The 25,963-nt window shown below is 31.8% G+C and overlaps 1 protein-coding gene across 1 annotated transcript; it reads left to right on the top strand.

Annotated features, from left to right (window-relative positions):
* Positions 1–1,884: 1,884 nt before the first annotated feature.
* On the top strand, positions 1,885–25,644 carry LOC148598630 (aggrecan core protein-like). Its single transcript, XM_088562057.1, has 4 exons — positions 1,885–2,467; positions 20,878–21,017; positions 21,945–22,032; positions 22,852–25,644. Exons 1-4 carry the CDS (start codon positions 2,128–2,130, stop codon positions 23,082–23,084), a joined length of 801 nt encoding a protein of 266 aa, XP_088418183.1. The 5' UTR covers positions 1,885–2,127; the 3' UTR covers positions 23,085–25,644.
* Positions 25,645–25,963: the final 319 nt, after the last annotated feature.

Raw genomic sequence — 25,963 nt, 5'->3', positions numbered from 1 at the left:
CTTGATTTTCAGTTACAATTGAACTTATTCATAAATGCTTACATGAAGTAACAATAGTATTCTTGATTTCGTCCGTCATCGGATTAAGATTCTTTTTAAAACACCGATTAAGTCTGACCTGGTTTATAGAGATTTACCTATTGGAGTGAAAAAAAAATATCACAAACTTTCTAAATACATTGTAATTTCAAGTATGCTGCTCAAACTTGGCAATGCTTTTTTGAAGGCGTCTGGACCTAATTATAAAAATGAAATGCCATTCTTTTTATTCTGTCACTCGAGTGAGACGCGACCAAGGGATTAACATAACATTTACATAAACAATAAACGATGCGTGTTGTGTTTCCATTTACTTGCAGATCTCATTAAGAATTCTATGGCCTGATTGTTACATAGTATTTTCGTTATGCTGTTGTCCTGAAAAAAGTTTTCTATTCAAATATCGAGTAAAAAAGCACAAAAAACATTAGGAATTAACATATTGAATAAACTAAATAAATAATTACTGCGAAAAGACAAGCACTTCATAATTCGGTTAGTGTTTGATTAAATAATTATTTTGCAAAGTGCTAAACGATGTGACGTACAAAGTTATTGATAGACACATTTTTTTCGGAAAGTTGTTTAAAAATTGAACCACAGCACATTTTCCTCTATTCATGATCATAATAATTGACCTTCGACTCAACAATAAAATAATCGATTAAAATGGATCACTATAGGAAAAGACCAGTAAACAAACCACCAAGCAAAACATATGATTCCAAAAACTAGAAAAAAAAGAAAAAAAAAACAATACAACAAATAGAAAAAAGAAACACACCGAAATCCAAAATTCCAAATAGCATATTAATGAAGGGAACCAAGAATCGAGCGAAAATAAAAAAGAAATTATTCCAGGGAAAAAGACTAGACAGAGAAAATAGAAACACACAACAAAGTACATTTAATAACCAAAATAACACGTACATAGAAACAAACGTAAATGAGCAACCCAGACCCCACTAAAAACTGGAAGCATGGTACAGGTGCACAAGTAAGGAAATCTAGAAAGAGGTCCGAGGTAGACAAAATGAAAAGGAAATTTAAGACAAATCGGTTCTCGTGGCGCAGATGGATACACCATACCGATCCACGAGTTCACGATGACGACCATAAAACGTCTGTAGTGATGACTTCGATTTTGTAGCAACATATCACTTTTCTTTCAAAAACCTAATTGTAAGAAGTTTAGAGCGATACAAAAAGTCTGCGTAATTTCGGCAAGCTCTGGCATAATGTATGAGTTGTGATATGAAACTCAATACGCAGATGCTGATGGGATGTTACCATAGATCAAGAAAAAATTGAAAATAAAATCACGAGCTTCTCCTTGACAATATTTCACGTTTTTAATTCCCCCCATGGTTTTCCTTCTTTTGACACCACCGTTTATTTGATACGACTATTCTCGTTTCTTATCAATACGTCATTGTTATGTACGTGCATTGTATGAATAATGTATTAGTCATAAACATATGGTTTTCTACAATTATTAAAAAAATATCATTCCTGGGTAAGAGTACGTACTTTTCGATAAGAAAAGTCAGATACTAGTATTTACTTTTTTAATGAAAGTTGATCGGTGTTGCACTGATCACGTGACATAAACAATTTCCTCTGTTTTACCTCATTTAATAGTAATATATCTTGGTAAGATATCTACATAAAGCCAACCTTGAAATTAGAAATTAAAACTAAGTTATTTAACACATTGCGGTGACATAGCCCACTCGGAAACTTGCGTTGCTAATTAAATTCATTAATCAATTATCATTTTATACATGGAACATCACTTGGATTCAAATTATAGGTCTGCACAGTTTTACGATTTGCCCTGCAAGGACTTGCTTTACATCAGCATAGATACACGGTATACGATAATTTGCGCTAACACAGCCATAATCGACTATCTTAAGTAATCCAATAACTAAAAACGAGAGAGTATTGAAAAGTTTGTACTTACTCATTCAAAACATGTACGGATAAAAGCTTTTGTGACTAGAAGTGCCGAGTTATTTTCAAGGCAGTCACTTTGCTGTATATGATTGAGTAGTTGAAAGCAGGAAAACATAGTTTAACTTCCTAATGTTATACAACAATAGAATGGTTTATATCATAATATGGGATGCTTGGATATTTTTTGGAGTTTGCTTTGTACTTCAATATTGTGATGGTCAGATCAATGTCAAAGAGTTCAAAAAATTCATCGGAGTTTCAAATATCGTATGCAGTGGAAACTCTAAAATTACCCAAATAAACTCTGTTTCCTTATGTCAATGTAGTGATAATTGCTTGTCCAACGCTAGATGTCTATCGTTTTTTTATAATTCAAACCTGCCAGGAACTTGCACTCTTCATGACACTGTTGTCACGGATTTTACATTATGCATAGAAGAAATGGGGACATTTTTCTACATACCAAAAGGTAAATTAAATAAAACTCAGTGTATGTATTACTTTTTCGTCAAATGAAAAGCTTAAAAAGCTTAAACGAGGCAATACCCCCGAAACTTTAGAGAACAGAATCGTTTTGGTACCCCATTCCACCACCTGGGGCACACAAACCAGTTGTTCTGTAGACCCCGGTAAGGGTTCTGAGCACTATTTAGTCGCCTTGTGCGACAAGCTTAGAGCTGCTGCAGGCCTATTCTTTTGACACCCGGACCTGCACGAGGCTCGAATATAGGAAAACCACTATAAAATATGTAAATGCCATGAATTAATCTTTTATTATTGTGCTTTGTTTCTGAAATTGCTCTAGGAAGGGAAAAGTTTTGGAAAAAGTCATAGGAAGGAAAATGCATATAACAAATAGCAAAATCAAGGCAAACACAAAAAGCTACCAAAACAAACAAACAAATTACAAGCCAAAACAAAAACAAAAACAAGGCCCAAACAAAAACAACAATAAAACGACAAATTGCAATTTAGAACAACCGCATGTTTGTTAAAATTAATGACAAAGAAATTCATAACAAAACGTTATCAGTATGTGTGTATAATTTTGATTTTGAATATGATATAAAGGAATGTTTCTAATAAAACAAATTCTCGTTTACGGCACCTTTAAGCCGCACAGCGGTATTTTAGAAGTATAAACTGATCAAAACCAGATTTTTGCCTATAACCTTTTAAAAAATTAAAATCATTTCTTTATTTATTGGAACGCGTTGTATTTGTGAGTCTGAAGGGCTACATGTAACATAGTTAGAGAGTAATTAAGAGGAAAGAAGCATTTTTTTATAAGTGGAGTAGCATAGTTTACTTCGCAATACAATTATATTAACCAGTTATGTAATTGTTATGATCTTTAAATCTTGCTTTACATACTGCACGTAACACTATGCAATTATGGCAGCTTAGTGCCTGTGATATCATTTTTATGGCTATCAAAAGAGATATGGACCGAGGCCTATGCACCAAGCTGACATAATTGTTTTATTACTATTCTCTGTAGAGATTTTAGAAATTTTCCACCGAGTGAGTTTTTCTTCATCGCGATTTTTAAAACAAATATTTTGGTACACATCTAATTTGGTCGAGTTATGTATTTATAAGCATTTTTTTGTATGTATTTGATTTTGATGTTCTTTTTTTTTAAAGTTTAGTTAGTAAATTTAGGCAAATATGCTTATAAGAAATTTGACCGATCAATATTAAATCTGATATTTTTGCTACAAGTAACACTTTTCACCTGACGTTAGCCGTGCAATATCACTTTCAACCAAAACGTAGAGCGTGCAATATCATACAATATGGGTGTGTCAGGAATACATTGCTTGAATGGAAACTTTTAAATACGAAATATAATAATCTTCTTATGGATTTTGTGTTTGTAACTCAAATGATACACTCGATCAGAAGTTCTTCATTTTTTTAACAGAGTTTACTTCCTTCAACAATTATTTTACTTATACAAAATGCTCATCAGAGCGTATAAAGTCAGCAACTTATACTATATGATATGTAATCTACTTATTCATGCAGGTCGGTGCACCGGGATGTATTTATCTCGAACCTGTATCATTTAGAAAGTAAAGTTGTCATCATGCAAGCAATGTGTCTGCATCACTTCTAATGATTCATTATGTAACTATGCAAATAAAAAAAAAACTGAAGTATCTCGGTAATATGCTTATAACATTGTAAAAGCCAATATGATCAAATTGATAAGGACTCAGTGGATCACGGGGGTTTTCCACAGCCCGCAAATAAGTCAAATGAAAACAAATGCTATGAAATCGTTAAATGCATTGACTTTAATCATTCTGGTGATAATATAAATGACATTTGTATCACAGTTAAAGCTGCTTAGGACGATAGCATTTCATTTTATGCGTTCGTTCATTATTATGTAACTTTTATTACTATATGAACTTTGGCTTGTTTTCTTTTCTTTTGTTCTTGGTTTGATATGGTATTATTTCGAAACTCTTTTATGCAAGCGGTGATCAATTTAGCCATTTTACATTCAAATTTGCTACAGATTACTTATTGTAAACCAATATATAGTCATCTAGCTTCTAATTCTATGGTGACATGCAAGGGATATTGACTTGTCAAGATGTCAAGATAATTTGTCATGATGTTGTAATTACTACTATCAAGTGGACTTGACAATATAATTGTTACGCTCTGGAAGCCTACGCTGTGATAAAGCCAGAAAACAAGAGGATAATGTCAACTTATTATTATAATTATCATAAAATTTTCCGAATGTGTCGACTTAGTGTTAGCTAAAAGGACAAATAAGCATGATTATTATCCTGTCAAGATAACTTTAAAATGAAAATGTCATGATAAGTTATCTTACATTATGAAAGAAAGATGGCATACCAGCGCATTATTATGACTTTGAGGCAAGAAAACAGGACAATTATGTCAACGTATTACAAAATTATCATGATAATTACATGATTAAGTCGACTTAGTGTTAGCTAAATTAGCAATTTAGCATGATAATTATTTTGTCAAGTCAAATTGATAATTGAAATATAACAAAAATATCTTGAAATAATGTCAATATCCCTTACAAGCTACCATAGAAATATAAGCTAGAGTAGAGTCGGTTTCTCGTATTGAAACGGCAGAAGACCTAAATGTAAAATAGCAGTGGACAATTTAATGTCAAGTACAACCCACCGTTTATTTCTCCTTATTTATGGTTTGAACTATTTATTTGATATATGGTAAAATTGAAATAGAAAAACATGCTCGCTTATGCTCTTAATTAAACTAATACATTTTACCATCTCAGATGAAATTGTTCGTATAACTCTCTTGAAGACGAATTAGAATATTTTTTGTGTATTCTACTATGTCATCTTCGATATGTGACGTCACGTTTTGATTGAAAATCTTGATAAATCCCCTTCGATATTGGAAGCAATATGGTGTTGCGGTTGAAGAGTCGTTTTGCTAAAAAATTCAATCAAAGAATAGGATTTCACATTTCGGATTGGGAACATGGAAAAGTAATCAAGGGAACCAAGATTCTATTGGAAATCAAACGAATGTAATCCAGGGACAAAGACCAGACATGGTAAACAGACAAACACGTAAAAGAACATAAAGTAACTAAAATCATACATACAAAGTACTAAAAGCAAATGAGCAACTCGGACTCCACTAAAAACTGGGAGCGTGGACAAGATGCACCGGTAGGGTAAGAGTCCTCTGCTTTTCTAGGAACCCCCGCCGAGTTGCTCATAAAAAGTCCAGGGTAGAGGAAAGAGGAAAGGAAAACATGACTTTTGTATCGGACAATATGAGGTAGCTTATCCCTTTATGATAAATTTTTGAATTCAGATAAAATGGAGATAATATTGCAGAAAAAAAAAACAACCAAAACAAATTCCGGAGGTCCATTTGCTGAAATAAAATGGAGAATTAATTTAACGTGAAACACTGTTTGTTTATTGGTTGATTTATTGATTGTCGTCCATTTGCTGAGAAGTTGATGCAGTATCAGAGAAGAGACACAGGTTAATTATATAGCTATACAACCGGGACGTATTGTTTTACCGTCAGGGAAGGCCTGCCCATTCATTTGAGTGATCCATTTTTTTTTCTTTTGGAACTAAAGCAAAAAAGGAGTGGGCATCTAAAAGTCTTAAAAATAAGATAGAGTCAATTTTATTTTATTATTCCAACGGGGAAATCAACCATTTTCCCCTCTTTTGCAAAATGATTTGTTATGATACCGGTAATTCATTTAAAAAAAGATATAAGATGGGAGCTCACCCCTGCCGGATATATCCCTAAATAAAACTGCATCTACTTCGAATGAAAATGGTAGTTCGTTGTCATACAACCTGACACAGTACAACAATGCACAACAAGTTAAAGCGCTTACATAAAAAAGTGGATATGGATGTTTATTCTAGATACACAATACAATAATTCAAGTACTTGTATCTAGAATAAAAAATACCACAAGCAGGAAAGGAATAAGGCAGTCGCTCTCCTTCATAAACTATGTATTCATAAGTAGTTACTCTCGGGGACTGAGGAGACCAAATACAAAATAAGCCCCTAAAAGATTTGTGCTACGTACAACGAGTAGGTATATATGTTATTTGTCAACCCTTTAACACTTAAGCCTTATTCATACATCACTGGTTGCCGTCGTCTTTTTATTTCGCTCAAATTCTACTTCCTACTGTTTAAATGTTGTGAATATATGTTGAACTGTATTTCAATCATGCGATCATCACTAAGAATCACTGAAAATCTAGATTTAAGTATAAATATAGCCACGCCTCAACTTGAGTAAACAGTTTAGGAAAAAGTATCAGGATATGGGGTTCTTACTCAAGTCTTTAAGTCTCTGACAGAATGATAGAATCAGGCATACAGAGGGTGAAATATGGTGTGAAAAAAACCCATCATTATGAAAGTTAAATTTGACTTTTTGCACCATCAGAATCAAGCTTTCTCATATCAGTCTGGTAAACTAAGTTATTGAAATTCACAGAAAATGGACATTTTACAAACAAAACAAAACCAAAAGAAAGCTTAAATTAGCTTCATGGCTTCTTTATTTTTGTATATTTTGTACTTACGATTGAGAACCACATCTGTCTTGGAAAACATTCGCTAGCTTCGTTAATTAATTGCAAAAAGAATCACATAATTTTCCAGGATAAGGTTTGTCAAATATGGCGCCCGAATGATTACGCAAAAGACGTAATCAACTTATCAACGCTGGACTATTAGGCCCAAAGATATTTCAGACCGTACCAATAGGGAACTTGTATTAGGACAATTACAAGATATTTGTTGCAATCTGCTGCACAATGAAACGACACATGGTTCTCTCTCTATATATATAGAATAAAAAAAGGCAAATTGGGGAGGAGATAAACCGATACTTTAACAACGAATTAAATTTAGCAATATTTTGTCAATCTTGTGTACAAATACTTTTTTTTTTTTTTACAAATTTGCATCATTTAACAGCCAATTAAATTCAATTAAAAGCAAATACCGATACCTTACCTTTTGTAGAACTGACTACTGAACTGATTGCATCAACAGCAATCACGGAGAAAAAAAAGAAATTTGCATTTGACATTTCAATATCAAATTTAGGAATGCTCAAGGCCCAGTTTCAAGTGCTGATCTTGTTTTATAAAGGTATAGATTTCAGAAATATCATTTGTTTTTTTAACTTTACGCGTCTGAAGACTATATGATAAATTATTTTTAGTATATTTTTAAAGTAAAAACCGCTAACATACATGTTAAAGGTCTGAGAAAATACTCCTCGGTCATATATGGCATCAAATACTAAGGAGGTGTCTGAAAGAGTACATGCTACTATACTAAAGCACTGTATTTACTGGACCAGATTTTTAACAAAATTATTTTTTTTTAAATTGATAGGGAGGTAAACTAATTCATCACCATCGAGCATTATAATCTTTATCGAGTTATATTTTGACTATTATCTGACCATTTATTTTCTAAGCAATAACGTCATTTAGTAAATGACAATTATAAAAAAAATCCTTAGCCGCAAGTTCCGATAAAGCTACACTCTGCTATTTGTAGATTCAACTACAACGAATTGCATCACCAACAATAAGAGAAAAAGGAAAGAGAGTGTTTTTAAAATTTCCGTTTATTTGTATTAAATATAAAATGATCAAGGAATATTCTCAAGTACAGATCTATTTACTAGTTGTTATAAATACGAAAATACAATTGATTTGCTTATAAACTTTACGCACTTGTAATTAAAAAAAGTTTTCAAGAACATATTTGAAGTAGTAAACGATCTGTTTTAGAACAGAAAATGCAACAAACCTAAGTTATAGCATGAAACTTAAAGGTTATGTTTGAATAATTCTGAAATAGAATAGTCTGCGATCACAAATGATAATGAAATGTATGATTTATTAATCATATGATTTATTTATTAAACACATCTTTAAATATTATTTGATAACTTTTTTTTATGAAACCTTGTTATTTCTGCCTTGTTTTCAATACACAAAACCTACTTAGACAAAATCTATGGAAAATCTTTTCCTCGCCAACATTTCAAATGTTTATATCTAAAAAAAAAACGAGTACACCGACCCAATATTTTTTTTACTTATATTATTTTAGCATTAAATATCTTTAACAAAACAACAACTTGTTATTTTAAACGGAATAACGAACATCTATAACTTATCTAAGCTTACAGTTTAAACGGAATAACGAACATCTATAACTTATCTAAGCTTACAGTTTAAACGGAATAACGAACATCTATAACTTATCTAAGCTTACAGTTTAAACGGAATAACGAACATCTATAACTTATCTAAGCTTACAGTTTAAACGGAATAACGAACATCTATAACTTATCTAAGCTTACAGTTTAAACGGAATAACGAACATCTATAACTTATCTAAGCTTACAGTTTAAACGGAATAACGAACATCTATAACTTATCTACAGTTTAATTATGTTCAGTGGCTCTAATGGCGATGTATGATTAAACATGACCGATTGCCAAAACAATAAATTCATAGAATGGAAGAATTATGCAATGTTCTCGTGATAAAATAATACTATTGAATAATGCTGAACTTTGGAATCATACCAATAGCATAATTTACACATTTTGCCTTATATTTGTTTCTTCCTACTATCAAGTTCTGGTGCTGTTGATGAGATGCTACAATTAGGAGCGATTAAACAGCACACCGATATATGTAAAATCAATTATCAATATGTTCAAAATTCCATAATGCAAGTTTTCAGTTTTGGTAAATGCGAATTTTTATGTCTGGCGCATTTCTGCAATTATAAAATCTGAATTACAATGTATACGATTGATATTTTGGTTGCACAGTTAGTCGACTAAACGTTCCCAGCTCAGTAGAGTGAGATATCCTTGTACACGTTTTCAGCAAACTATGGACATTTGGAATGTTTTTAAAAAAATATATTAGATATTACTTACAGGATTGAAAAATGATCAAAGTGCTTTATTTTATCAATTTAAGAAGATTAAGATTAAATACACTTATTAAATTAAAGTATTATTTGCAATGATATATTGATCTTAATTTTCATAAATTGAACTAAAAGCAACCTATTTAATTGAAAGTAATATATTTTCTATTAAGACATCGCATACTTTCATTTGTTTTTGTATTTTGGTACGCAGAACATAATCTACGTCTTAATGGAAGCTCTACAATATCGTCTTAAATTTGCTGCAGACAATGTTTTCATGGGACTTTGGTACAAGATGTAAAAGTAGTAATGTTTGAAAGCAATCAAATGATTTTACCATTACTGTTAGGACTTATGTGTCATAGTTTTTCTTATCTCTTTCGTCTAACCCGGACTTGACTTTTTATGAGCAACTCGGCGGGTGTTTCTAGAAAAGTAGAGGACGCTATCGGTGCATCTGGTCCATGCTCCCAGTTTTTAGTGGAGTCCAAGTTGCTCATTTGCTTTTGTTACTTTGTATGTATGATTATATTCTTTGTTGTGTATGTCTGTTTTCTATGTCTGGTCTTTGTCCCTGGATTACATTCTTTTGATAACTGCTGCAACCTTCGTTCCCTTGATTACTCTTAAAATGAAACAACTATTGGTATTAGGAAAAGAGTTTTATTTAAGTAATACTGTGAGGAAACAAAAGAAATGATAGTAGCAAATACAAGTTGTGTATTCTCTAAATTTGATGTACCATTATTATATTATTATGAAATATTAATTTTCATTCGACACTACGTTTAAATCACAGCTAATCAAATTACTTCTAACAAATTCAAAAATACCAATAATATATATATTGCAGATTTTGATATACTGTTAACATTTTTCAAGAAGTAAACTCATCAGCAGCATTACAATTAAATATACGAGGAAGATCTTAGTACAAAACATTAATTGTATACAAATTAATACTAAATTAATTTAGTTATACTCAGACCTAAAACTATCGAAAAAGGAAGCCAAAATCCATCACCGGGAGTCTCTATCACATGCAATACAAGGAATAAAGACTCTGTATTTCCGGTATTTCAAAATTTATAACACCATTTCTTTTATTGAATATGATTAATACTATCTAATAAATCGGAGTTGGTAGATACTATCGGGGACCTTTGAACCACCAGCAGTGGCATCTGTAATTAAATATAAAAATACCAATCATTTATATTGCTAATTTCGATATACTGTACACGTATCTCGCCCCATGCAGGTCCGGGTATCAAAAGAATAGGCCTGCAGCAGCGCTAAGCTTGTCGTAAAAGGCGACTTAATAGTGCTCAGAAATCTAGCCGGGGGCTAGGCACTCTGCCCACAGAGCAACTGGGATGTGTGCCCCAGGTGGTGGAATGGGGTACCACTAGCGTGTTACATGCTGGGGTCTTCAGGCAATAATACGGAAAACCTGACCGCACACCATAGTGGTGCACCGTATTGGGAAAGATGCCACGTTCCTTGCACGTTAAAGAACCCTGCTGTAGTATTCGATACGGTCCGAAGCTACATTGCCCGAACCTAACCATCCCTACCTTTTATCTTGTGGCTATCAAAATTTGTCGACCCTATTTATCCTTGTGTCCCATCCCTTTTTCTCATTTCATCATCGTTTCATGTTCATTTTATCATCCCTTTCATGTTCATCGCCTGAATATAGCTGAAATATTGCTGCTGGGGCGTTAAACCCCAACAATCAATCAATCAATCATACACGTATCTCAAGTAGTAACTTCTTATCAGCGGCATATAGGAAGATCTAAAGTCAAACATGATTTGCATAAAAGAAGTACTCAAAACAACATCTATCGTAATAGAAAGCCAATTCCGAAACCGAGAGTTAATAGTTCTTAACAGAAAGTTAAAAATAATGTTTTATTATCGGCTGACCATTTATGTCGTTATTTAACCTCTCGCTTTCGGGTAAATGGGTAAAACCATACGACATAAATGGCCAGCCCGTGGTAAAACAATGACAAAATGGAGTTTCCGTGATTTATTTCTTAATTTACTTCATCCTAATGATTTCAGAAATATATACATCAAGGAGAAGAGGTAATGTTATAATTGGACTGATTATATTCTAAGAGTTAAATAAGATAAAAGAAAATTAGAAAAAAAATACTGTGTCATGTTTTCGCATTTATTATGATTGCAGTGTGCCATTTATTATTTTGTATCGATGTACATGCACTTTGACTACGATTTGTCTATCGATAGGTCTTTTCTAACGTTTTAATTACTGTGCATGTAGAAAAAGTTGTTTTTAAGTTTCACTGTGAATTCCGAGGACAAATGGCATCTTAAAGTTGCCTTTCCAATGGAAACTTAAAAATTGCTTCTAAATCATCATGCCAATGCTATACGATGATCGTGTAAGATTTCACAAAATTGACTGATTTAATTACAGTACTTGAACCGATCCGTGCAACTAAAATCGCGATCCGTCATCGATCACCGATTGGTTTCCGATCAGTCATCGATCCGTCAAACCGATCTATTAAACCGTTAATCGCATAACGTGACCGCTGACAGATTTTACGGATTCCGTTGTTTCGTTTGTCGATTGTACGCATATTTACATAATAGCTTAAACACCAATTATGGAAGTGTATTGGGTTCATTCCAGTGGAAATTCTTAATTTACATGAACCGATCATCCGTCATTTTACGTAACAAAACCTGCGGTCAGATCGGTCCCCAGTCATCGCTTATCCACCCGTGATCGATCAATCAGTCAGCGGTCATCGATCCGTCGAACAGTTGCGCGGATCGGTTCAGGAACTGTATACTGAAAATCCATGTTTACCCTTTCTGACAGCATAAAGGGAAATTAACACGCATGTGAACAATATGTATATACTTTTGTAGTAAATTACAAAATATATAGTTATAAACTCATATCCTCAGGTTTAATTTGACTACTTTTATTCAGAATACACACGTATTATGCATCCACAATGCATACAACTATGTTTAGTGCATGGTTGGTACTATAAAGCGGGTTGGCCATTTGAACCGGAAGTGATAACGAAACCTAATACTGTTTTTTTTATTCTGTTGATCGCTTTGGGTTTGTAATGTTTCATTATGTTTTTATCATGCAAATAGTGAAATCGAACGTAATGTAAGCAATTTAAGTAACGTGTTATGAAATTTGATAAAGGGACCACATACCCCTAAGCTAAAATTACCGCCTGTTTCTCATGGCGCTGTAAAAAAAAGTAGATATTCTTCTTCATAAATGGAAACTGTTTCAAAAAGAAAGATCATGTCTGCTTATTTTATGATAAAGGTATATTATTGTGTTGCACAACTTAATATCCATAATGATTTTTAATTATGCCCCTATCTTATGTAAACACAGGAATGTTCCATGCTATTTTCCGATCCTACCTGATATACTGTTGTAGGTTAAAATTAAGGTGTAGATCTGGACTACCATTGAATGATGTAAAATGTGGGTTGAAGCCGATGAGAAGTACAGAATTAGTTGTTTATACTCCATACCTGAAAATCTTTCAGTTAATAATTAAATTACAGACGTTTGTGAGTCGAATGAAAACAAGTCTGACCCAACCATTTTATTCATTTACCTTGATTATTCTGCCGAGATGAAGTATCACTGTCAAAGCAACAGAATATTGAAAAAAAATCCTAAGGGAATTTTCTATCAATTTGTACCCAGACTTGCAAAAAATACGCATGACAATATTACACGATCTCAGAATATCATTTATTTTGCGGGGTTTGAAATTAGTAAAATAATATAAAAATGAGTTTTGTGATAAAAAAAAATCGATTATTTTACTTCCAAATGTTAGAAATGACTATGGGGGAGGGGATGCTGGGCTGGCAAATTATGTGGGGTCAGAATATATTTTCTGAAATTTTACGGGACAGATAATATGTTTTCAACCACAGGCCAATATTATTCTCTGTTTTTACTGTTTAAAATATCTGGTTTAAGGTAAGAATATATATTTGTTTTTAGGGGTGTAGGCCAAACTTTTTATTATAATTTTTTTTCAGACGCTGATGATTTATTTACATGTGTGAATTAAGTAGGTTTACATTTGTAAAATCATATATTATAAGCACATACATGTTTAGCCTTTATATCAGTTGTTCCATGAAAACTCTCTAAACCATCAAACTCTATTTGTAGTTATCTTTACAGTGATTTTCCTACAACCATGACAGTCTTTTGTTACCAATCTGTTAAACTTCAATGGATTGACAAAGCTATTGGGTCATTTAAACTGACCAGTTGCTATTGAAAGAGTTGATGAATACTGACTTATGAATCTTATCATAGCTAGCTCCTAGTTATTTAAATCTGAAGCAGCTACCTGGGTTATTCTATTTATCATTGGTGAGGGGAGTTCAAATTTAATAAATAATATTTTGTTTTGTATTTTGTTGACAAGGTTGAAAACCATGATTTAGAATAGTATATTAAAGTACTTATTTTATCTTAACAACATTGCACAGAAATCTTAAATATTATTATAAAAATGAGACCTCAACTAGTATTTATTCCCTCATTCATAAAACCGGAATAGGCCTACCAATGTGCCCTTTTATTGAAAAATATATGATTCATACTATTGTCAAGGAACAAGTGTTATACAAAATGCAAACAGTTCGAGGTTCACGTGAATAAAAATTTTTGAAATAGTGCTATGAGTTTATTTTATTCAATTTTGAGTATGAGTAAGCTTAAAAGTGATTTAAGTGCTTCATCAATTTGTGAAGGATTTCCATTGGAATTATGATGTTCCGGATTAACTACACTGGTTTTCAGTTTGGGATTAAGTTTCATGTTAATAATAATTTTCATTTGTGGATTATTGAAGTGCAATGATTTTCATTCCAATGTAATAGTTTATTTTGATTTATTGCATTTTTTAAAGTGCAATGATTTTCATTACTGTAAAATGTAGTTTGGGATCTAGTGCAATGGTTATTTTTAAATTAAAGATTTGGATTACTTGGTTTTCTTTTCCATTGGAAGTACAGCTTGGGATTACGTGCAATGATGTACATGTAACTGGAATTATATGGAGAATATTTCTTAGTTTCATTTTCATTCTGGATTAAGTGCTATGATTTACAGCTCTGATTTGAGTGTTATGTGTGAAAATGATTTTATTGGAATTATACTTATGGCTGAAGTGCATTAAATTTTGTCAGAACTATATATACATTTTGTACATGTATATTTTAAATAATATAAAATGTGTGCAAGAAATTTATAAGAATCCAAACTATTGATAAAGTAGATACTTTGAAGGAATATATTTCAACGCATATATTTAAAAACCAGTATTCAATGGATTCAGCTTTGAGACGGGACAAATAAATATAGTAACATAACATTGTAACTTAAAGTTATTGTTCATTTCATGAAAGTGTTACTATTTTACTTCAATTTGCCATTTCATATTTGCTATCCAGTTGGGGACCTGTTGGTTAAAAGCTTTTTTCTTGGAAAAATATGAACAATATTTACAACCAATAGTTTTCCACATAAGTACTTTTCCTGTGTTAGCAAGTGCAAAAAATACAAATTATGTAAAAGACACATTAAAATCCCTCAAAACCCATTGTGAGTAATATTCACAAGCTGAGAAAATTCCATATGATGTGAAACATAGCCAGTATTGGCTGCCTGACACCTGACCAGGTAAACTTTCATGGGTGAGTGTCTACCTATTCATCAACTCATTCAAAAGATTCATAAGTGAGTATTCATCAACTCTTTCAATAGCAACTGGTTAGTTTAAATGTCCCAATATCTTTGTCAATGCATTGAATTGTTAACCAGATTGGTAACAAAAGACTGTCATGGTCGTAGGAAAGTCACTGTAAGAACATTCGAAACATTTTACCGCAACGAAAATGTGTAAGACAGGATACTCGATGATATGAATTAGAATAAAATACATGGTCACACAACTATTGTTTTAACTAGTGTGCTACACAAATCTGTGCAAATGTCGTACACGTCACCTATTCTTTAGCACGTGTGGCTGTGTAGTATCATTTGCTCACTATTTTCTTTAACTATGCGGAAATCATATAGGAGGGGCATTACATGTATAACTGTTTAACTGATCCATGAACTCTTATGAAAATATTAACCCCAATTAGACATATTCAAAGGATTCTAGTTACAACATGTACATATAGTAAACATAATACAATTTTCATTACAATAATCCAATTATTTTTTATCAAATGGAATATATTATTGAATTATTTGATATGTTGGAATTTTTAATCGACAACATATTTGTCCAGTGTGGTGGACGTGTTTTTCAACAAACGGTCGGCATTCCAATGGGAACAAATTGTGCTCCTTTACTTGCTGACCTATTCCTTCACTCTTATGAGGCTGACTTTATAGCTGATCTGATCCAAATGGAAGAATATCGTTTTTTTTTGGCTAAATCCTTTAATCTCAGTTTCCGCTACATAGGTGACGTATTATCTTTAATCAATCATAATTTCGGGGATTTGATACATTGCATCTACCCCAAACAACTTGAGATAAAGGATACTACACTGTGAAGTCAGCCTAATATCTTGACCTACACTTAGAAATCGATGATAATGGAAAACTATTGACTAAACTTTACGACAAATGTGATGACTTTTCATTCAAAATTGTCAACTTTCCTTTCATCTGTGGCAACATCCCTTCAGCACCTGCGTATGGAGAGTTCATATCACAACTCATACGTTATGCCAGAGCTTGCCGAAACTACGCAGACTTTTTGTATCGCGCTAGAACAAATAGGCTTCTGGAACAGCTATTTTATATTTTGTTGCTGTGTGTGTCTGTTTGCCCTGCCTCGTTTTGGTTCATGGATTATATTCTTTTGATTTCTTGGTTCTCTTGATTACTCTTTAAGTACCATTCTGTGTAAGAATCAGGCAATGAACGGCACATCAATTTTCTCAATTTAGTCTTTTTAGCCTCAAACATATTCAAACAAATCTAGAAAACAACTGAAAAACTATTTAAACTTATCCTGAAGCATAGGTGACGTAGATATATTTTGACTGCTTATATAATAGAATATTTCGGGAAAATTGTTCCGTCATTTTTTACAGTGCATTTCAACTAAATTTGACTTATCAATATCTTAAAAAGGCAAACTTTACCAACACTTTGACAGTAATTCCTTGGGGTTATGAGGTATAAATACTTGGATAATGCAATAAAATCTCTATACTTTTTTTATGTGCCACACCTAATACACATTTTGCCTGATTCTTAGACGGAGAAGTACTTTTTCATATTTCATAAACAAAGATAACGACGCTGATCATGATATTTAATTGATAACCAGGAATAAAACTGAATACATGTAAGAGTGTACAGACTGTATTTTTTTAAAAAAATGTTAGTAATATGTAATCATAAGAGTGGTATGATTGGACCACGACGTAACAAATGGTAAACTCAAAATATGTAAACGAAGTATATCAATTCCAAAAACTGAAGGCCCCGAAAAACAACCATTCAAGCATATTCTGATAGGGGCAAAACGAAACTAACTTAAAAAGTTGTATTAATCGATGTTCACTTGAAGATGTCTTCTCTTTGCAAGGCATTCAGCGTGCAGCATGATGAGGGTTATGTGCGTTGACATAATACGAATTACGTCCAATCAAGGGCCATGACTTGATTAAATAGGTAGATATTTATCGTTATGCAGATGACGTACACACCCATAATTGTTTCAGACATAGTTACTTATTTTTTCAAATATATGTGTTTGTTTCCTGTATGATGTCTTTAACATTGTCTGGTCATTGCCATTCAAAGTTTTTGATAAGTAGTAAGAAGTTTGGATACATCTATCTTTAATACTGAATAACTAATTCTTTAATTTTTTATTCATAAAAAATATGTACTTTATGTCAAGAGGGTAGAATAGCTAGTCTACATATTATCGACACTTTTCTACAGAGTTACGTAATGCCACAAAATGAATATATAATACATAAGAACATGCAAACCTTCATTTTATGCCTAGGAGAAACGTTTTAAACTTTGTTTTCTAAATTGCTCTTGATGATTGGTTGGTTTAATGTTTTTGTTTATGCTGGATCTAATATTAAGCATACACAGGCAAATATTTTTCACGTGAAATTCATGTGAAATTCACTAAACACGAATTTCATGTAAACTTTTCGTTTGAATTTCACGTGAAGGCTCCATTCACCCGAATTTCACATTAACTCTGTCACTTAGTTTATTTGCTCAATTCATGTGAAATTCATGTGAAATTCGTGTAAAAATCATGTGAAATAATTTTGCCTCTGTACACTTATAGAACACACTAAGTGTGTCGCTTTTTTTATTTTGTATATTTGCTCAAGGTTTATCAATATCGTGAGTTCCATAATTAAATTAATGAACCATATTAATATTGAGGCACTGCTGAATTTCAGTACATCGAAGTATTTTAAACAGCATACTAAAATAATAGATGTAATATTGATCTCATGCATAATATTTAGATTGACGAGTACTTAAATTGTTATTCTAACACGCCCATTACTATGGATTTCGTAACTAATGATGGTTTATAAATATTGTCACAGCAGATGCTGATCAATACAATGGAGCACTGTTTTATCTTGTCTTGTAATATCTTTGTTCCAAACCAGTAATTAGATTTTAATTCGTCGATCTTATCGATAGGTTCTCTAACACTACCATTGAAAACTATACATTCTAGGCACATAAATTGATGAGTTATACTAGGAAAAATCATTTTGATTTCATAAAGCTTAAGAGACTTAAAAAAAATAAGACACTGAACCATTCTAAAAATGCTTTCCACAAAGACAACGTCAAGCCGCTCACTGAATGACGTTCTTTTATTCGCTTACATTGAATGTCAATAAATTGTATAAACAGGAATGTAAACAAAAGCTATGCAATTGTAATGTCAGGTAGCCAAAAAAAAAAAAAAAAATAAAATAAAATAAATAAATAAATAAAATGAATAAAAAAAATGAATCAACACCAAATAAAAAAAAACCAAACAAACAAATGAACAAAAATGATATATACTAATATAAAAAATATAAAAGGTACATTAAAGATCAATACTGAAAAAGTAATTGCTCTCCTGTTATCGGTAATCTGATTATTGTATTTTCGTTATCATTTTACCGTAATATTAGCATAAAATCTACAAAATTTCGGTGCGTGACGTCTTTTTCATTCAACAGTGTAAAGAAGGTCTAATGACGTCACAATCACTTCCAATGTTTTGACATATATCTTTGAATATCTTGTCATGTACGAGAGATATGAAAAAAATCTAACGACAAGATCAAAGAAACAAAACACAGAGTATCCATTCAGTGCAATGGCCTGGTACAAATATGCTAAGAACCACGTTACAAATTTTAACAACAGTCCTGATTTTCAAATGAAAGTATGATACACTTTCAAAATTTTCATGCGCAAAGTTTTATTGGCATAACACCTAGTCAAGTTGACATTCAAAATATACAAATATTTACCACCAATCATATGTAGTATAGCATGAAAAGTTTGAAAGAAAATATATTCAACATTTGAGAACCTTTACTCCTCTTTAGCTAAGAAGCTTAACTCATAGTGATGTAGCCCCGTGCAGATCCGGGTGTCAAAAGAAAAGGCCAGCAGCAGCGCTAAGCTTGTCGTAAAAGGCGACTAAATAGTGCTCAGAACCCTAGCCAGAGGCTAGGCGCTCTGCCCACCAAGCAACTGGATTGTGTGCCCAAGGTGGTGGAATGGTCCTCACACGTTAAAGAACCCTACTGTGGTATTCTCCCGGAGTAGGAACCATAGGGCTCCGCCAAAAGAGGCCAAATTGCCCGACCCTACCCACCTCTCTATATTTCCAGTCGCAATCAAAATTTGTCGACCCATTGTCCTTGTGTCCCATCCCATTTTTCATTTCATCATCATTTCATGTTCATGTTCATCGTCTGAATATAGCTGAAATATTGCTGCTCGGACGTTAAACCGCAACAATCAATCAATCAATCATAGTGAAGGATGTTGCAACGGTACTTTGCATTCATTATCTATGAGAACTATATAGTAGCATTAATATACTGATGTCTAGCATCGGAGTATGACTTTTTTTTTCTGTTCCACGACTAATGATATATAAAACTCGTAACGTAAAGATCTAGACACTTTCATCGTTTAAAGTACGCGGGCTCTGATAACCCTCGTGCATCTACCATTCATCACACTTAATTTGTTTTTCGTGTACCCTTGACCTTCCCATTTATGAATCAATTTGTCATTGAAAAATAAACTGAATTATTTTTTTATTTACGGACCACTTTATAACTCGTTAAGGTAAAAATTGACATTTTTGTGGTTTCATTTATTCTTCAAACTTTACAGAATAAAGTAAATATCAAGGTATTAACAGGCAGCAAAAAGATTTGGTATTCTTAAAGTTACAATAGTATTCAGGTTTTTTTTAATCGTGGATCCTTTTCAGTAAACATAGTTACGGGTATTATTTTTTTTTCGCGGTTTCAAATAATTTTGAACGTTTCATGTTTTTAAAGATCAACCTTATGGGTACTTTTTTCGTGTCCACTGCGAACAAAAGCTCGAGAATGTGTAGATATATGTTATGTATTTGTTCTCCAACAGTTTTTCCACAAATAACTAAATAAATTTAAAAAAAATACTTAAAATGCGTATAACCGCACGAAAAACTATAGGGTAATTGATTCATGAAAAAAGCCCATGTAAGAAAATATCACAAAACAATTCTTATTGTATACATTGAAAGGTTATTAATCAAGAAGGTGTTCATGAAAAAAATAACAAAACCGAAACAAACAAACAAAAAAAAAACAAAAAAAAAAAAAACACACACACACACACAAAGAAAAACAAAAGGGGAGTAGGTTGCACTTGAAAAATAAATTACCCTTTCTATATCACAAATGCATCCCAACGCTGTATGTTGTTATCTGATTAATTGCATCGGTTAAAAAGAAATGAATTACATACAAAGCATTCAAATTCTTTGGAAAATGGGAAACTTTATTTTGTGCAAAATGTTGTTGCTTTGTAGAGAACTTTAAAATCATTTTATTTGTGCCATCCATAGTTGATCCATTTTATTTGTATTATTCGACATAGATGTGGTATACAGTTATATACAGTCATCAGCTTAAGAGTAGGCACATGTCAAATGTCAAGTACATATGAAACTACTTATGTATTTAAGAAAGGGGTTTTAGAAAGTTCATTTTACAAACATGAATTATATAAAATAAAATTACAGATTATGTACCAGCAACGACAGAGAATATACCAACAACGACACAAACACTACAGTTATCATGTAACGTAGGATGGCAAATGATTGGTACAGGTTGTTACCAATTTACACCAGGAGGAATGGCTTATTGGTTAGTCGCAAAGGTAACGTTCGATATATTTCAAAAAAATGTCAACGTTTTATTGAATGCTACATGTGACAATTGTATGATATTATAATACATTTTCAATACATTTTTTATACAAAAAATGACGACTGATTTATAAGTGTAGTCACTTCCTGGTACAACTCTCAACCAAACATTTATTACATGTCTTTAGACACTTTTTTGATAGCTTTGAAAATTAAAAAAAAATAGAAATAATTGCTGATTTTTTTCTTCAGCTACGTAAAATGTTAAGTTGTATCACTTCTGTCTCCTTTCAAAATAAATAATAAAATGGCATATATTCACGTATTGTTTACTATATGAAGGTGAACTATCCCCTTTTGAAAGTGTGTAATGGTGATTCGCCGTCCGTTGTTCATCCGTTCAAACATTTGTTACAGTTATCTCTGCTACTACATAACAGAACCACAGAATATCTCGCTAGAGGCTTTATATATTAATACAAATCCCAGGATTCAATTCCCGACTCATGCATCATCTGTTTCCTGTTTGCTTTCAACTGCCACAAGTTATCGAAAGGACCCCAAAAAGTATCAGTTGTGATACTACCATACAGAAAATATAAAAAAAGGTTTATACTAAAAATGATACAATAATATTCTCATTTGGCATAATGATTTGTAAATAGGTATAACAATATCATCATGAAGTTGATGGGCGAGTTTTTTAAAGTCACGCCGAGACCCTCCCTGCCCCTTGATTACAGATTCAAACGATGTTCAATGGCAATATGTCCTTACATTGATTACACCCTGGTGTGTTTATTGTGTTTCAACATACGCGTTATCATTTCTATGGTTTGTTATTAATCTTGTCTATTCAAGAGTTATTCGTTCTGACAGAACTAAATATAACAAAATTAATCGGATAAAAGCCATCATAAAACATTGAAATATTTCAGGATTCATGTGAGTCACTCGGAGGTTACCTGGCAGCGATCGAATCTCTGGAAGAAAATAATGCACTAAAAGCAGCTTCAGGGACAGAAGGTAAGATTTATTTATACTGAGAATCATTTGTAAATGGCAGATTAAAGTACAATAAAATTGTTCAATGTGGCACATGTGTTGAAAACGTAAATTTATTTATATAAAACAATTTAAAAAGTCCTGAACATGAGCTTTCAGTACACCTGGTCCATGCTCCCAGTTTTTTAGTGGAGTCCGAGTTGCTCATTTACTTTTGTTACTTTGTATGTATGATTTTAGTTACTTTATGTTCTTTGTTGTGTATGTCTGTTTTCCATGTCTGGTCTTTGTCCCTGGATTACATTCTTTTGATTACCGCTATAACCTTGGTTCCCTTGATTACTTTTTCATTGAAATAAATAATACACGTTCTTGTGTTTAAAGTTCATGCAAATATATAAATTCAAACTTTCGCTTTACAAACTTTTAATATAACAATGATTACCTTGCTAGTCGATCTAATAAATTTTATTTTTCGGCATTCAGTTTGCACAATTATTTGTACATGTAATGTTTTACACACTTAAATACATATTAAAAACAAGAAAGTACAGAAACAATCAAGCAACACAACATTAAAAAAAAAGAAAAAATATTCACACAGTACATCGAAACTTATTTTGAACCGTTATCTTTTCTAAAGTTTTATCCTCACAGAGTCAACTCTTTGAACTTGTTCAAATCGTACACACAAATTTTCTAAACTGAACAAATGTTCTTGTTCGACATAAAAACATTGATTCAATAATTATACAATTAACCGCCGCATTAGTGTATCTCGTAACCATGGTACTAATACACATACTTTTTTAAAGTCGCCATACATTTCTTCATTTATAGGAGGTGACCATTTTATTGGTGGAAATGATTTAACTTTGGAAGGAACATTTGTCTGGGACCATTTAGGAACCCAAATAACTGGATTTCAAGACTGGTATCCAAATCAACCAGATAATGGTGATGGTGTTCAACATTGCATCATGTTACAGTCATCGTATAATTACGTCTGGAATGATGCCAAATGTAATGTTAACAGAAAGTATATTTGCGAGCAAGATCCAGTTAACGTGTAGAACATACACTGTAATACATTTTTTGTTACAAACGATTAATTTAGCATTCGTAAATTTAAATAAATTCTCGTCAAATATTTTTAAAAGTGCAAGGAGAACTGAATGAATTATAAAAAGATAGACAGAATTTCAATTTTATTTCAGATAGAAATGATATTTTCTTCCGATAAACTTTAATTGCAACTCTAAATTTTAACAATGTTGCGTAGGATTTAATTACTTTTGTTGCCCGGGCCTTCCAGAGATTACTTGAAGGTGTGTTTACACTTATTTAAGACGTTTTAGTGACCCCTATAATGATTTACCACTACATAAAGGTTATACGATGGTGCATTTGTTGTGTTTCGCCATATCTGTTCCTTTTTCTATTTAAAATATTGAAACTTACCTTGCTATTTTTTTCACACTAACTTAAGAATAAACTTACTATGGTATTAAAATGTTTGCTCAATATCTCTCTAGATTTATTTTAACATATGCGTCTACCATAAGCCCAAAAAAGGTTTGATAAGAAAGTTTTTTAATTCTGAAATTTACAAATGAAACCCAAATACTAAATTGCAAAGAGAAAAGACCGAAACGTAAACCAGTTTAAGATGAAATGAAATTGACCACAACGAAGTGAGGTCATTTACTCGTTAAATGTAGGTAACGATAAGCTTTTACCTTAGAAATAAATTTTGATTATGAGACTCATGTATCACCTTTTTAAAATATGGTTTAGTTTGCTGGGATTTATCTTTTTTTTTACCTGGAAATGATGTAATTTGAGTTTTCATATGGAATTAATGAAAAATATTATTTTCACCAAATAAATCATGAGGTTTACATTGCATATATACAACATTTTATTGATAAATTAAGTTTAAAATCATGTTAAATTTATTAAAATTAACTGAAACAATTTGCCTGTGAAAAGAAAAATTCCTTTTCAGTAGACCTTATCATTTCTATTTTCTTTTAACATTTCAAGATATAAGCCATATTGAAACGGGACATATTACAAAAAATAAAGACTATTTGACGTATACCGTTTTTAGTTTAAGTCAGTACACTGTTATTGACTTCATATTGCAATACTAATCACTTTTAAAATAAAATTTGCATTTCATACGACGTGTTGAAATGTTTTACACTTTCCCCACTAGTGGCCCCCTATATCGACCCTAGAACAATAAAACAGGTAGTTCGTGCAAGGATAGGAAAACAGGTGGGACCAAAGTGTTATATACTGTCAGTATTACTTTATAAGAATATAATCTCGTATTTGTTTTAAAATTAATAATAGAATGTCAGATAAAGAACTCGTGTGTTTTAGTATGAAGAATATCGACTTTGTATAGTAATCTTGTACACGTGTTTTGCTCTGTAATTTTGTGTTTGTTAAATAATGGATGTGTATGTACTATTTTGTTACCTCGGATCTTGCTGGAAGTTCCAATATGCTCAATTTTAACTTGTTGCAACAGTCTTTTATACTCACATTCAAAACCTCTACTGGACATCTAGGAATTTAGTGTTTTTTTCATGAATGTGTATAGATATGAAACATGATGATTAGAGCAATTTATAATGGGGACTGTACACTTTTTGTTTGATAATGTTGATATACACAGGAAAACTTGCAACATTTAAACATATGTTTAGGACTAGAATGGTTAAAATATTTGTTTGCGTTTTTAAAAATACACGGACTTATTGAAAATCATTTATAAATCATACAATTTTCTTATATGAAACCCTATTTAAATCATATGAATGCCATATGATATTTATCAAATTGTTTTCACGCATTAATTCGTAAGTCTGAAACATATGTTCTCATGATGGTCATAAAAAAAACATCTGAAAAAAAGATAAACATAGCTTTTTCATGTGATTTTAAAACGTATGAAAAACAATGTTGTCATTTTTCCTATCTTGCTGAGAATATTAAGAACAGACATTGGTATCATTTTTTAAGTATATAGCCAATGTTAAATGTGACTAAAATTGCAATTGTGTAAAATGTGCTTGTATGCAGTTTTAATATTGAAGTCTTACTCTGTTTCGTACTTTCTTTCATATCCTATATTGAAAATTCAGAATAAACACGATTTTCACAAACATAAAATGTATTATCGTATACAAGACACATCGAGGAATATAAATGTTAATAAGCAACTTTTATCGGATAAATTGCGGGTGTATATTTTATATATCAAGCTAATGCTGTAATACTAAAATATCTGAGTTACCCATGACAACGTTACATCAAATCGACTGTGACATCACCGATGAAATGAACAAATGTCAGTTTGAATAGCTACATACACCCTGTGTGATTTTTTGTTTCGATTACACAACTGCCATTATTCTAAATTGATATAACCTGAATATTCATCTAAAAAAAATAATAGTGGAATTTATAACTTCCAACAAATAATAATAACGAAAAAATGGAAAATATGACACAATAAAACAAACGTAAGACAATTCTTTCTCAATCTCAATGCATGCAATTCTACAATTATGTGTTTGCTTTGATGTTGCACTATTCTAGTCTAGACTAGAATGAATAATACACAAGGACAAAAAGATTTAGATGAGATGATATTTTAATTTGTTTTTTTCATCTGTTTACATTTCTCTATGTTTTGAAGTTTATCGAATTTATTCTGCATTATTTAAGTTGAATCTATAATCATCATCAGATCTTAACAAAGTACAATGAAAAAGCAAATAAAGTAATCTTAGGGCTGGAAAGTTTTAAAATTACACTTTTGTAGTAAACAATTACATTAAAGTTTTTGTCAAGTTATAGTAATGAACCTATTAGAAAGTAAAATATCGAACAATTTCCACCTTTTCAGATGTTTCATCCATATATTTAACGATTC

The sequence above is a fragment of the Perna viridis genome, chromosome 14 (genome assembly GCF_037379345.1).
Source record: "Perna viridis isolate PV_CMFRI_1.1 ecotype Kerala chromosome 14, ASM3737934v1, whole genome shotgun sequence".
NCBI classification, from domain to species: domain Eukaryota; kingdom Metazoa; phylum Mollusca; class Bivalvia; order Mytilida; family Mytilidae; genus Perna; species Perna viridis.
This window is presented reverse-complemented; position numbering and strand designations above follow the sequence as displayed.